This window comes from Erinaceus europaeus, chromosome 1 (genome assembly GCF_950295315.1).
Source record: "Erinaceus europaeus chromosome 1, mEriEur2.1, whole genome shotgun sequence".
NCBI classification, from domain to species: Eukaryota; Metazoa; Chordata; class Mammalia; order Eulipotyphla; family Erinaceidae; genus Erinaceus; species Erinaceus europaeus.
The window spans coordinates 97,934,363-97,949,730 of NC_080162.1; the positions used below are offsets into that span (position 1 = coordinate 97,934,363).

General features: G+C 38.2%; 1 protein-coding gene across 11 annotated transcripts in view; it reads left to right on the plus strand.

Annotated features, from left to right (window-relative positions):
- The window catches only part of ZFAND4 (zinc finger AN1-type containing 4), a 57,724-nt gene that overhangs the window by 2,300 nt on the left and 40,056 nt on the right, over positions 1–15,368 (plus strand). For 6 of the 11 annotated variants that reach the window (XR_009550006.1, XR_009550007.1, XM_007526492.3 and 3 more), the window contains one exon: positions 2,697–2,998. The exons of 2 other annotated variants lie outside the window; for them this stretch is intronic. Coding sequence is in view for 6 of the 9 variants with exons in the window: in XM_007526492.3 (XP_007526554.1) it covers positions 2,737–2,998 (262 nt within the window). In the remaining 3 variants the exon portion in view is untranslated. Of the gene's footprint in view, positions 1–1,196; positions 1,297–2,696; positions 2,999–15,368 lie in introns of those variants that run through there. 3 more of the 11 variants (XM_060191642.1, XM_060191620.1, XM_060191677.1) reach the window with 2 other exon arrangements.

Consider the following 15,368-nt stretch of genomic DNA (forward strand, 5'->3'; position numbering starts at 1 on the left):
GATAAGTATGTTTTTAAGAATTCATATTTTATACAAAACCATTAAAAAATAGCTCTTTCGGTGAAGGAAAAAATGGTGTATTAGGAGTAAGCCTCACCCAAAGAAATCATTTCCATGTACCTAAAGTATAAGAAACAAAACTTGAGTAATACAGCTGTTTGACCATTACCAGGTATTATTTTAGTTGTTATTGACAATGATGATATAATAGCTCTCAAAGCCAGTACAACTTTTCTTCTTGTGATACCATCTATTTAGGGTCGTTAACTGGGTGAACAGTGTAATTCAGACCTTAAAATTAGTTACACTTGCCATTATTGTTAATGAAAATTCACACTATATAAAAAGTTCCTAGTATTGGGGAGATATGAAATCGTATCACCTGAGACAACAACTGTCTTAAAAAACAACATATACCCAAAGAAAAGAACACAGTTCTACATTTTGAAAAGATAACTGTACTTCCTATAACATGCCACTAAGGCATTACTTACCATTATTATTATTATTATTTTATCATACCAGAGTGCTGCTCAACTCTGGCATTAATGGTTACAAGGGGATTGATCCTAGGACTTCAGAGGCTCAGGCATGAAAGTTTTTTGTATAACCATTATGCTGTCTTCCAGGTCCTAAGGTTTTTATTTTCTTTCTTTCTCTCTTTCTTTTTAAATTATTATTTATTGGATAGAGACAGCAAGAAATCTAGAGGGAAGGGAGAGATACAGGGGGAGAGAGAAAGAGAGACACAGCACTGCTTTACCACTTGCAAAGCTTTCCCCCTGCAGATGGGGACTGGAGGCTCAAACCCGGGTCCTTGTGCATTGTAACATGTGGGTTCAACCAGGTGCTCAACCACCCGGCCCCCTGTGTTAGGTTTTAGATTTGATCCCAGACAACACGTATCCCAGACTGTTGATTTGACTCTCCTCTCAAGTAAATAGGAACATTAGAGAAAATGAGATTCTTTTTTTTTTTTATTGGGGGATTGTTTTACATTCAACAGTAAACACAATAGTTTGTACATAACATTTCTCAGTTTTCCACATAACAGTACAACCCCCACTAGGTCCTCTGTCATCCTTTTTGGACTTCTAGAAAATGAGATTTTCATTGACTGTCTTTAGTTGCAATTAATGTTTTTATTGTTGGCACTAGGGCTTCACTGCTCTATGCTAACTTTTTCATATAATTAGAGACAGAGGGGAGAGACACCACAATACCAAAGCTTCTGTGCACTGGTGGCTGAGAGCTTGAATCTGGGTCATGTGTTTGGCAAAGTAGGCACTTTCACAGGTGAGCTCTCTTAGTAACCCTCAACTAAGATTTTTCTGTCATAATCCACCTAAAGTGCAGGTATATTAGCTATTTAGAAATAGAACTGTTCAAATAAATTATCTTCTTGAAACGTGTGTGTGTGTGAACAGATATGACATTAAGAATAAAAAAGATTTAGCTGCTTCTCCAGGGAGGTGTGGATATTATCTGTTCATCAAGTTCCAAATTAAGTTTGCAAAGTTTTCACTGATTAATGATAATTTGTGAATTAGATTTTCTTATTCTTCTATTTATATACTTATAGTTAATTTTGATATTAACAGTAGGCTACATTAAGTCTCACTTTTATAAGAAGTTATGTATTTATTGAAATTTTTATGTCTAGTTATGTGTCTAATGTCTATTACCAAATTTTAGCTTCATCTAAGTGGTTAAAAATGACCTCTAGGAAACCAAATGTCTATTAGTGAATCCTATTCCTTTTTATTATTATTATTTCTTTATTGGGGGATTAATAGTTTACAGTCGACAGTAAAATACATAGTTTGTACATGTATAACATTTCCCAGTTTTCCACATAATAATACAACCGTCACTAGGTGGTCCTATGCCATCATGTTTCAGGACCTGAATACCATCCCCCACCCCACCCCAGAGTCTTTTACTTTGGTGCAATACACCAACTCCAGTCCCACGTTCTGGTGAGCCCTGTTCTTAAGGAAACTATTAGGATGGCAGTTATTTTGTTCAGTGAGAGTCAAATGTACTGTGGCTGTAAAGTCATTTTTTGTATGTTATAGAATACATAATTTATATGCTTTAGAGAAGTGTCTTTTTAAAATTTTGGAAATATATACCAACGTGTGGAGTGTGTTGGTTTAAATATCATTAGCTACAAATACTATATGTAAATACCTGACTCCTGTAAGATACATAAAAATTATTCAGAATAAGGGGGTCCAGCAGTTGGTAGTACACCTGGTTAGGTTCATACAGTACAGTGCAGAAGGACCCAGGTTCAAGCTCCTGGTCTCCACCTGCAGGAGGGAAATCTTCACAATTGGTGAAGTAAAGCTGCAGGTGTCTTTCTTCCTCTCTATCTCCCCCTCTCCTGTCAGTTTCTCTGTCTCTGTGCAATAATAAAAAAGAAACATTAAATTTTTTTAAAACTTTTTAATTTTTAATTAAAGTTTTAATTTTTTAAAACAGAATATGATTGTCTGTAACCATGTTACAGTTTAGTTGAGACGCTGATTTTAGAGACACGTGGAAAGTTAAGAATGAGACATAATTAAGCACAACAATAAATCCTGGAACTGTCTATAATATTGTTATGGACCAGAGCTATTCAGAAAATCTGTGTGGAGGAATGAGACTTATTGACTAGCTTGTTTACAAAGTTATTTTATTTTTTTTAGGTATAAAATTTTAAAAAATGAACAGCAATATATATTTCCAATGTTCAAAACTTATTTGGCTAGAACTGAAATACAGTTGCCTACAGCGTATTCCAGAGGAATCGTTAAAGTCAAAGTAATGGATAACAGAAAAGAGCCTCCATTCTTCAATGAAGATAACGTGGGACCATTGTACTACAAATTTCCTCTCTGTGACACCATGGAGCTCTTCATCGAAACATTGACTGGAACATGTTTTGAACTGAGAGTTTCACCTTTTGAAGCTGTTATTTCTGTGAAAGCAAAAATTCAGAGATTGGAAGGTACTTATTTCTCCCCTGCCCACCCCCAACTTTTTAGGGTTAAAGCATTAAAATTGTTTAAGGATATATATTTAACTTACTTAATGGAGAAAATGTGAAATATACCTGGAATTTGATTAGAGGGCTTAGTCTCAAGCTAGACCCTTTCTCCTTTTTTTTTTTTTTTAAATACTTTTTCTTTTGTTGCCCTTGTTGTTTAACGTTGTGGTTATTGATGTTGTTGTTTTTGGATAGGACAGAGAGAAATGGAGAGAGGAGGGGAAGACAGAGATGGGGAGAGAAAGATAGACACCTGCAGACCTGCTTCACCACCTGTGAAGCGACTCCCCTGCAGGTGGGGGGCTGGGAGCTCGAAACGGGATCTTTAGGCCGGTCTTTGCACTTTGCACCATGTGCGCTTAACCCACTGCGCCACCGCCTGACTCCCAAGACCCTTTCTCAACTTGAGTAGTTAACTCATGAACTATCTTGTTCTAATTCTTCATTCTTGTTAGTCCTACTATTTTTCTATCATATTCTTTTGAAACAAATTCTTTATATTCATGTTAATAGTATGAAATAAGTCTTTTTTAAAATAATTTCTCAGCAGGTAGTCAAAACATGCAGATCCTATTATAACTGCGTTATAGCTGCACCTGACGCTGTTGACTGGCTACGGAAGAAGGGCAAACGCTAGAAGAAGAAGAAGAAGAAGATAGTGGGGCATAGTAATTGAGTTCCCACCATTCTTGCTTACCTTATTTTTTTGAAATTTTAAGTTGTTATTATTATTATTTTCCTCTAAGGGCTCAGGGCCAACACTACTAATCCACTACTCCTGTGGCCATTTTTTTTTTCTGATTTTATTGGATAAGAGAGAAATTTAGAGAGGAGGATAACATAGAGGGAGAAAGATAGACATCTGCAGACCTGGTACATTGCTTGTGAAGCAACTCCCCCCCACACACACACAGGTGGAAAAGCGAGGACTTGCATGGGTCCTTGTGCTTCATACTATGTGTGCTTAATCCAGTGCACCACTGCCTGGCCCCCTTTGCTTATTTTTATATACTGCTTTGTTAAAATTTTTTTAATGTAGAAATCTTCTGAAAGGAGTTTCTGGCACATATTTACAAATAACTGAGGATTAATCCATATAGCATGGATATAGAATACTGTGCAATATCTCTTGTTTTTTTTTTCTTTGTGAGATACCTGAAGTTACGTTGTTTCATTTTATTTTATTATTTTTATAATGATTTAATAATGATTGACAGACTATGAGATAAGAGGAGTACATACAATTCCCATTACCAGAGTTCCATATTCCCTCCCCTCCATTGGAAGTTTCCCTATCCTTTATCCCTCTGGGAGTATGGGCCCAAGATATTTATGGAGTAGAAAAGGTGGGAGATTTGGCTTCTATAATTGCTTCTTCATTGGACATGGTGTTGAATGGTTGATTCATACTCCCAGGCTTTGGGGAGGTGGGGTTCCAGGACTCATTTGGTGAAGTCATCTGCCCAGGGATGTCAGGTTGTTGTCATGGTAGTAGTATCTGCAACTTGGTGGCTGAAAAGCATTAAGATTTAAAGCATAACAGAATTTTTAATAATCAAGAACCTAAAGGTAAGAGCATAACAGATGATAACTTGAAGTCTCCCATTTTGGAAAAAGCTAGGAAGTCTATTTTAGGTATATTCCAATGGGCCTATGTCTTCATTAATTTTTCCCTGATCCTGACAGCTAACATGCAGGTGGACTAGGAGTATTGTCTGGGAAGTTGGTATCAGAGTTGAGGATAGGACTAGAAAATTAGATCAGGGCAGAGACAGGCTCATCAATATAGGGAAAGTTTTATGAGTATCATTAACTGTAAACCCTATAGACCTGACCTAGGGCCCATGTCTATTCATATTTAGCACAGGAGTCTTCTATATCCCTGACAGTCTGAGCTCACTTACATTGTCATTTTAGGCTGCACTCATTTCAGGAACAGTCTTCCTTGAGTGACAGAGTATGTTGACCCAGCCTCTCTTCGGAAGGTGGGGCAATTTCTACCACTGTAGAGGCCCACAGAGAGTTTATGATGTTGTTCCTGATGGAGATGGCCAGTGATGGTGGAGAAAGGGATCTGTTAGAGGCCTAAGCCCATCCAAGGATTCCCTGACTGGAGCGCCAGGTGATGGGGTGGCCTGGTAGTCACCAAAAACGCCATGATTAATATGTGCCTATCTCTAGCCCTTATTCAGCTTTTGTAGTCCTTACTTTATCTGACAGGGTTAGACTTAGAGTGATTGATGGAAGTGAAATAGGAAGTAGGTGAGGAGGGTATATAGGTCTTGAGTACAAATTATTTTATGGTATCTTTTTTAGGTCTTTCTCTTTGCTTCACTTATTGAATCATTGTAGACTATTTCACACTTTTAATTTTTTTTTATTGGGGGATTAATGTTTTGCAGTCGACAATAAATACAATAGTTAGTACATGCATAACATTTCTCAGTTTTCCACACAACACTAGGTCTTCTGCCATCCTGTTCCAGGACCTGAACTCTTTCCCCCCACTACCACTCCTACCCCAGAGACTTTTACTTTGGTGCAATATACCAACTCCAGTCCGAGTTGTGCTTAGTGCACATTTTTACTTTAAGGTATGTATTTTCCCCCAACTTATGGATTCATGTGCATATGTACCCTGTTTCATGGACCCTGGTCTGTTATCTAGGTTCTGTAACTTTTTGGAAGTACACCATCGGAAATGGAACTATGAAGTCCTACGGACTAGAAAGATCTCACCAGAGTGTTGGAGCTGGAGGGTTGATGTCCCAGGCCTGGCAGTATATTTATTATTGGATAGAGACTGAGTGTAATTAAGAGGGGAGCAGGAGATAAAGATACAGAGAGATACCTGTTGCCCTGCAAGTGGGGACTATGTGCTTGAGCCTGAGTCCTTGTGGACTGTAATGTGTTCTATTTTAGGTATATTCCAAGGGGCCCATGACTTTACTAGTTTTTGCCTGAGCCTGACATCTAATACTCAGTTGGACCCAGGTTATTGTCTGGGGAGATGGTGTCATAGTTGGAAAAAGGACTAGAAAGCTGAATCAGGAAAGAGAGTAACTTCCAAATACGGAGAAAGTATATAAATATTGCTAACTGTAAACCCTATTGGTTTGATCTGGGGCCCATATTCAGCACAGAAACCTATGTAACCTCTGCATCCCTGTAGGTCTGGGCTCGCATTCTGTGATCACGGTTAGGAACCTTCCAGGCTGCACTTATCCCCTATGATTTTTTGATCCACGTTGAGGACAAAATCCTATAGGGACCCACAAAGGGGTCTGTTATGTTGTACCTGATGGAGATGATCAGAAATAGTGGAGAGGGAACTGTTAGAGGTCTAGCCCCATCATGTCTGTGCTTCTTAAAAATGTATATGATGATTATCTTTTTCTAGGAGCATGAAGACAAAACTGTTTAGTTCTAAGTGATCTCTCTTTAATGTATTTTGTATCAGCTCTGTGCAGGAAACACACTTTAGAGAACAGCCTACTGGGGTCTTAATGTCAGGAGAGTAAATTTGGACATAGAGGTGATTAGATATTTAGACGAGAAATATTTTGCTACTGACAAAGCTGTTACCATAGCCAAACTACAAACTTCTTGTCATTTGTTGTAGGAAGCATAAATGCTGTGACATGTAGTTATTAGGCAATTCAATTATAGCTTACATATTAAAATACAAATATACTCATTGTGAAATTAAGCAAGGTAATGTGTGAGGTGTCTGTTGTCTTAATCTATTTTCAATGTCTTATGAAAACCTCATAAACTGGGTGTGTTAACAGGAATTTATTTCCTTGTGATTTTGGAACTAGAAGTCTAGGGACAGGTTATTTGCATGTTCAATTTCTGATGAGGTTCTTCTGACTTGAATAGTGCCATTTTCTTGTGTTCTACAAAAAACATGGAGGTAAAGGATTCTATGGTGTCTTTTTGTTATAAGGAAATTAATACTACCATGAAGAGGCCCCACTATCATACCTCATTTAAACTTAATTATGTTCCTAAAACTGTATATTTGAATATCATCACATTAGGGGTTAAGGATTCAAGATACACATTTAGGATAGTGAGGTGGATACCACAGTGCCTATCACTGATCAAAAAATTTTATAACTATCCCCCCTTTTTTTTTTAATCCTTTCTCTGTGACTGAGGTCTGGTATTCATCCCTTTCCTTCTGGCTTATCTCACTTAATATCCCACCTCACCTTCATCCAAGATGTTGCACAAGAGAATATTTCATCATTTCTTATAGCTGAATAGTATTCTCTTGTGTATATACATCACAACTTCCTAACCACTTACCTGTCAGTGGACATTTGAGTTGTTTCCAATTTCTTTTCTGTTTCAGATAGTACCACAATGAACATAGCTGTGCATGAATCTCTTCAGTTATGTGTTCTTTTGTTTTTTGGATAGAATCCTAGGAGAGGAATTGCTGGATTTTTGGTAGTTCCATTTTTAATATTTTAGGGACTCATTAGACTGTTTTCCACAGGAGCTAGACCAATTTAAACCCTCCAGCATTATAAAAGGGTTCTTTTTTTAAAATTTCTTTATTGGGGAATTAATGTTTTACATTCTACAGTAAATACAATAGTTTGTACATGCATAACACTTCCTAGTTTTCCATATAACAATACAACCCCCACTAGGTCCTCTGTCATCCTTTTTGGAAAAAGGTTTCTTTTTCACTGCATCCTTGCCAGCACTTAGTGCTTATGTTGTTTTTAGTGTAGGACATCTTCTCCTTATTGTTATACTTTGTTTTTCTCTGGTAGTAAGTTTGACCATTTTTTATGTGCCTGTTGGTTGTCTAAATATTTTCTTTGGTGAAGAAAATGTTCATATCTATTTCCCATTTACTAATGGTTTGTTGAGATTATTTCATTCATGAGTTGTTTTTTTATATAGATTTTAGTTACTAGCACTTTGATGTGTGGCACGTACAACTTTTTCTGTTCAACATGATATCTTTATTTTGGTGATATTTCCTTTTGCCATGTCAAAACTTTTCAATTTGATATAATCCCACTGGTTTATTTTCCCCTTTTTTCTATGCTATTATAATTAAGTCTCTAAATACATTTTTAGAACCAACATCATCCAGTGTTCTTATATTCACTTATGGCTCTTATTATTTACAGACTAACTTCTAAGACTTTGATTCATTTGGAGTTAACTTTTGTGCACAGTGCGATGTGGCCTGTTTTATTCTTTTGCATGCTGCCACTGAATTTTTCCCAACACCATTTATAGAAAAGACTTCTCTATTTAATGTTCTAGTTCCCTTTGTTATGTAAATTAACCTCATCAGTCTGACTCAGGCATATATATATATTCACATTTAGCACAGGAGCCTGTGTAACCTCTGAGTCCCTGTCAGTTCGAGTTTGAAGTCCATATTATAGCTGGGAACATTTTAGGCTGCAATCATTTCAGATCCAGTCTTCTTTAGTGGCAGAGTAGAATGACCCGAGTCCTTTCAGAAAGTGGGGCAGTCCTTACCATTGCTACCTTATAGTGAGTGTATGGGCCTGGAGAGGCCCAACAAGAAGCCTTATGAAGATGTTCCTGTTGGAAGTGACTAGTGAGAGAGAGATCTGTTAGAGGTCTTGCCCATATGATCTATGGGGAAATCCAAGGATTCCCTGACTAGGGCCCCAGATGATAGAGTGGCCTAGTATTGACCACAAAGGTCATCATTAAGTGAGCTAGTCTCTTGCCTTTATCCAGCTTTTGTAGTCCTTTATCTGACAAGCTTGGATTTTCTCTCAGTTATTCAAGTGTTATCATTTGTTGTACTAGGTTTATGGGGTCTGGCCTCAAGTTAGGGAGGAAATAAACTTAGGGTTTTAGTGTGGTCTAAGTTAATCTTAAATTTTACTGCATTTACTTGTTTGATGATTCTAATAAAAGTTGTCATAGAGACAATAATTGTCGTTTAGTTGACATATATATATTTTTACCAGTGTATCTCTTGGCCAGTTCTATACAGTGTTTCTTCTAGAGATTATGAAGGGGGTTATGAGAATGAAGTGGTACTTCATTGTCTTCATTTGCATTTCTCTGATAATAATGCTAATGCTGTCAGAGAGATTAGGAGATAGAGTTATCTTTCTTTAGTGTAGTTAGTTGAGTACCTGAGAGTGTTTGAGGTACTGATCCCAACCTAATCAATGCAACAAGTACCACTTCAGCTTGCTTCACTTCAGACTGTGTCCAGAGACGTCAGGCATGGAATTTCAACCCTTCAGCCTCATTACATGGGTGAGACCTTTCCTTTCATAGGATTTTCTAATTCCATTTTGGGTGGTTCACTTCCTAACAAAGTCCCAAAATCTAGATATAGACCAGCTCCCATGAGATAGAGCATATGTTCACATGTATCCATAAATTAGGGCAAAATATATACCTGAAAGCAAAAGTACACAATAGACTGCAGTTAGTCAGTATAAAGTTTATAATGAAATAGTGTCTACTTAGATACCCTCCTCACCTACTTCCTTTTACACTTCCCTCACTCAATCTAAAGCTAACCTTATCAAAGCAAGGACTGCAAAAGCTGAATAAGGGCAAGAGACTAGCATACCTTAACAATGACTCTAGTCACTATCAGGCCACCCCATCAGCTGGGGCCCTATTTGGGGAGTCCTGAGATTCCCAAACAGACATGATGGGCCTAGACCTCGAACAGATCTCTTTCTCCATTGTTACCTGTCATCTCTACTAGGAACAACACAATAGACCCCTCTTGACCCCCATAGGACCTTGCCCTCAACTTGTATCAACAAAGGTAGAGAATGTTCCATCCTCTGAAGGGAGGCTGGATAATGTACTCTGTGGTACACCTGAGGAAGATAGTTCCTGATAGTGGGGCAGCTTGGAATGTTCCTACTCATGACCACAGAATGTGAGTTCAGATATACAGGGTCACATAGGCTCCTAAGCTAAATATGGGTCCCAGATCACATCAATTCGATGGGGGTTATAGTCAACAGAATTTGTACACCTTTCCCATGTTTGGGAGCAACTCTCTTCCCTGATCCAGCTTTCTGGTCCTTTTTCCAGCCATGACAGCATCTCCCCAGACAATAATTAGGATCCACCTGCATATCAGATTTCAGGCTCAGGCAAAAAAAAAAAAAACACTAATATAGCTACAGACCCTTTGAAATATAACTAAAATATGCCTACTAGCTATCTACAAAATGGAGGGACCCCAACTCTTCATCTGCACTATTCCAGCCTTTAGGTCCATGATTGTTCAACAGTTTGTTTGGCTTTGTATGTTATCTCTCTTTTCAGCCACCAGGTTTCCAAATGCTAGCAGGATGCGACCAGACTTCCCTGGACAGACAACCCCACCAATGTGCCTTGAAAGATTCCTCAGAGCCCTTCCCCACTAGGAAAAGAAAGAAACAGGCTGGGAGTATGGACCTGTCAACATCCATGTTCAGCAGGGAAGCACTTACAGAAGCCAGACCTTCCACCTTCTGCATCCCACAATGACCTGGGTCCGTACTCCCAGAGGGTTAAAGAATAGGAAAGCTATCAAGGGAGAGGATAGGATACGGAGTTCTAGTGGTGGGAATTGTGTGGAGTTGTACCCCTCTTATCCTATGGTTTTGTCAGTTTCTTTTTTATAAATAAAAATAAATAATTTTAAAATTAAAAAACTTGTTTGAGGGAAACAAAGTAGGGGATAAGTGATGAGAGTAACTAGGCTAAATAGTAAATATTTGATCAGATAATTTATGGAGCCTTCTATAGACCTTTCTACTTGCTTGCTGTGCTTATTATTATGTCTGAGTTTAATCACAGAGGACTGTTAGCACTTTTATTTGGAAATATATAGTTGTCTCTAATTTATGGATATGTGTATTATGAACCCATTCCGCTAGGCTCTAGCCTATATCTAGGGTCTGTAACTTTGTTAGAAAGTGTGCCATTTGAAATGAAAACTAGGTAGTCCTATGCACCACAGCTTTCTTAGCCTCTCATCTGTTTTTGGTCTCCTGGGTTACTTTGTTTCTGGGTTGCTTCCAAGTTTTGGCTATTACAAATTGTGTTGCTATGAGCATAGGTGTACTTAGATCTTTTGTGATTGATGTGTTTGTTTCCTTAGGGTTTATCCCCAGGAGAGGAATTGCCATATCATTGGGGTAGATTCATTTCTAGAATTCTGAGAATTTTCATACTGCTCTTCATAAGGGTTGGACCATTTCACATTCCCACCAGCCATGTAGAAGTGTTCCTTTACTCCTGCAACCTCTCCAAACTTTGTTGTTATGTCCTTTCTTAGGTATTGCATTCTCATAGGAATGAAGTGGCACCTCATTATCTTCATTTGCATTTCTCTGATAATAAATTACTTTGAGCATTTTTTTTTTCACGTTTGTTGGCCCATTGGTGAATATTTTGTCCATTTCCTCTCCCCATTTTTACATGGGTTTTGTTTTTTTGTTGCTGAGTTGGTGAGCTCTTTTATCTGTTTTGGTTATTAAGCTTTGTCTGATTTATGGCATTTCATAAGGAGTCTGTTTTGGCGGTGGATCCTTTTGTTGTACAGAAAGAAGCCTTTCAGTTTGATTTAGCCCTATTGATTTATTTTTGTTTTTGTTTCCCTTGTGAGTGGACTTGAGTCATTGAAGACACCTTTAAAACTTAGATTTAAAAATAGGCATGACAGTATTTTCCTCTAAATACTTGATCAGTTCTGGTCTAACATGCAAGTTCTTGATCCAGTTAAAGTTTACTTTTGTGTTTGGTGAAATATAGTAGCTCATTTTCATTCTTCTACATCTTTCAACCCACTTTTTTTCCCCAGGCCACAGATTTGATAACCAGTTTTTTTTTTTTTTAGTAGTTTATACATACTCCCACTTTTCTTAGTAATATTATTGAACATGTTTTCAATTATCTCCAAGATCTTTTATTTTATTTTATTTTATTTATTTATTCCCTTTTGCTGCCCTTGTTTTTTTTTATTGTTGTAGTTATTATTGTTGTTGTCGTTGGATAGGACAGAGAGAAATGGAGAGAGGAGGGGAAGACAGAGAGGGGGAGAGAAAGATAGACACCTGCAGACCTGCTTCACTGCCTGTGAAGCAACTCCCCTGCAGGTGGGGAGCCGGGGTTCGAACCGGGATCCTTATGCCGGTCCTTGTGCTTTGCGCCACCTGCGCTTAACCCGCTGTGCTACAGCCCGACTCCCAAGATCTTTTTTTTTTTTTAAGATTTTTTTTTTAATATTTATTTTCCCTTTTGTTGCCCTTTTGTTGTTTTTCATTGTTATTGATGTCGTTGTTGTTGGATAGGACAGAGAGAAATGGAGAGAGGAGGGGAATACAGAGAGGGGGAGAGAAAGACAGACACCTGCAGACCTGCTTCACTGCCTGTGAAGCGACTCCCCTACAGTTGGGGAGCTGGAGGTTTGAACCGGGACCTTAAGCTGGCCCTTGTGCTTTGCGCCACATGCGCTTAGCCCACTGCACTACCACCTGACTCCTTCCAAGTTCTTACAAACACTATTTTCTTTTTTCCCTATTATTTATTTTTACTGGTGATTTAATATTACAAAATTATAACAGGTCTAACTTCAGACTATTCCCACCACCAGGGTTCTGTGCCCCATTCCCTCCACTGGAATCTAACCATTCTCCCAAGCTAACAGATGTAGGTTGACTATTATTTCTATAAATACCTATATTTATGTATGTTTGCTCATTTTCTCTATGGTCCTGCCTTCTCTTCCTTTGTAAGTCAGAGCTACACCTATTGCTACTTCCCAATGTCCTTGCTTCCTCTTCTTTCTCTCCAGGTCTTGATGGAAATGGAGTTCAAAGCCCTCTGGTCATCTTCCAGTAATGTTATTCTATGCCATTTAAAACTTATACATAGTATGAAATGGGATTTTCAGTGGAAAAAGTTTTCCTGGTAGTGTTGAAAACAACATCTGAAAGTAATGTAAATTGTTCATTATGTCAATAATTCGTTCTGTTTATGGCCAAGCAGTACTCCACTGTATGCTTATCTCATTTAGTCCTAGTTTGAAGGAATTCCAGTTGTTTTCAGTGGATATTAATAAAACCATTATAATTTTCCATGTACAATGTACATTTCAATTTAGTGGATTTGTGAGTTGTGTAGAAAATGTGTGTTTTGGGGACTAGGCAGTGGTGCACCTGCTTAAGCACATTCATTACAGTATGCAAGGACCTGGGTTCAAGCCCCTGGTCTCCACCTGAAGGGGGAAAGCTTCACAAGTGGTGAAGTAGGGCTTCGGGTATCTGTCTCTTTCCTTCTTTATCTCCCCCACCTCTCTCAATTTCTCTCTGTCTTATACAATAAAAAAAAAAAAAAGAAAAGAAAAGAAAAGAAAAAGGAAAATGTGGATTTAGCTTAATATGGATACGCCAGTGTTGTTGTAGGACTTCACTATTCTGGGCTTAGTTTTTAGGTAGAAGGAGAAGGACACACACACACACACACACACACACACACACACACACACACACACACACACACATCACAGAACCAAAATTTCCCCTAGTATGGTGGTGGCTGAGATTGAACCTGGATAGTGCTTGTGAAAAAGTGGTCTCTTTCCCAGGTGAGCTATCTTGCTGGCCCTAGAAACTGCTAGTCTTTTTCACAGTGGCTATATCATTTTGCATTCCAGTGAGTAATGTCCAGATGTTCAAGTTAGTCTGCATTTGCATCAGTAAATCTGCAGTTCATCAGTAAGTAGTATAATCTGTCATGGTTTTTCTGCCCCAATATATGTTGATTGGTAGTTCATTGCAGTTTTGATTTATATGGGATATTTTTGCATCTTCTTTGGTGAAGTGTCATTCAGTCTCTCCATGTTACTTTATTTTATTAAGTCTTGCCTTCTGCTTACTACTTTTCTTTTGAACTTCCGTAGTTTTTTGTTGGTTTTTTTTGTTTTGTTTTGTTTTGTTTTTTTAAGGGTTATATTTAGGGTGTATGGAGCCAGAGCCTTATATATGTACAATTTCATGACTCCTGGCTACTTTTTCATTTGAATAGAGAGAAAGTAGACAGACATCACAATGCCACAGCTTCCCCAGGTGCCATAACATCTTCTGTGTGGCATTTGTTCAGAGACTTGAACCTTGGGCACACATATGGATCGGTCCCTCCAGCCTTCTAATTTCATTTCCTTTGCCTCCACTGTTCCTGGAGGCTATTTTTTTCCTTTTGTTGCCCTTGTTGTTTATTGTTGTTGTTGTTGTTATTGCTATCATTGTTGTTGGATTGGACAGAGAGAAATCGATAGGAGGGGAAGACTGAGACGGGGAAAGATAGACACCTGCTGACCTGCTTCACCACTTGTGAAGCAACCCCTCCCCCTGCAGGTGGAGCTGGGGGCTCGAACTGAGATCCTTACACTGGTCCTTGCACTTTGTGCCACGTGCTCTTAAACTGCTGTGCTACCACCTGGCCACATATTTTCTTTTTGTCTTTATATAATTTTTATTTATGAAATGGAAATACTGACAAGACCATAGGATAAGAGGGGTACCTTTCCACACAGTTCCCATCACCAGAACTTCGTATCCCGTTACCCCTACCCCTACCCCTACCCCCATCCCCCATAGCTTTCCTATACTTTATCCCTCTGGGAGTACGGACCCAGGGTCATTACGGGGTGCAGAAGGTAGAAGGTCTGGCTTCTGTAATTGCTTCTCCGCTGAACATGGGCATTGGCAGATTGATCCATACTCCAAGCCTGTCTCTTTATTTCCTAGTAGTGCAGGGGCCTGAGGAGGTGAGGCTCCAGGACACATTGGTGGAGTCTAGTTTCATTTTCTAATGTCTTCTTTAATAACTGAATTATTTAGAAGTATACTTTTACTTCCATTCTAAGAAGGATTAAAAAATCATTTTACTATTTAATTGCATGTAAGTAGAATATTTATGGAAACATTGTATTCATCTACACAGTAGCTTTTGAATGTAAGGTTTACCTAGAGATCTTTAAAAATTCATGTGTCGTATAAAGGAAAAAGAAAAAATGATGAGATAAATAAATGATGAGACAAGATCAAATAATTTATTCAAAAGAAGAATCAAACTTTTCTCGCAATATGATAGAAGCCCTTTCACACAGAACAGAAATCCAGAGTAAACATTTTAAAATATTTTCCAATGTTTGTTTAAATCTGTACTAATATAATTGAAGTTATAAGAAGTCTGAGGTAGCAAAATGCAAATCTTTCAGCATTAAAGCAGTTGTTTGTTCTCATTATCTAGTAGGACTAGTCAAGTATGAGATTCTAAGCTTTACCCCTAA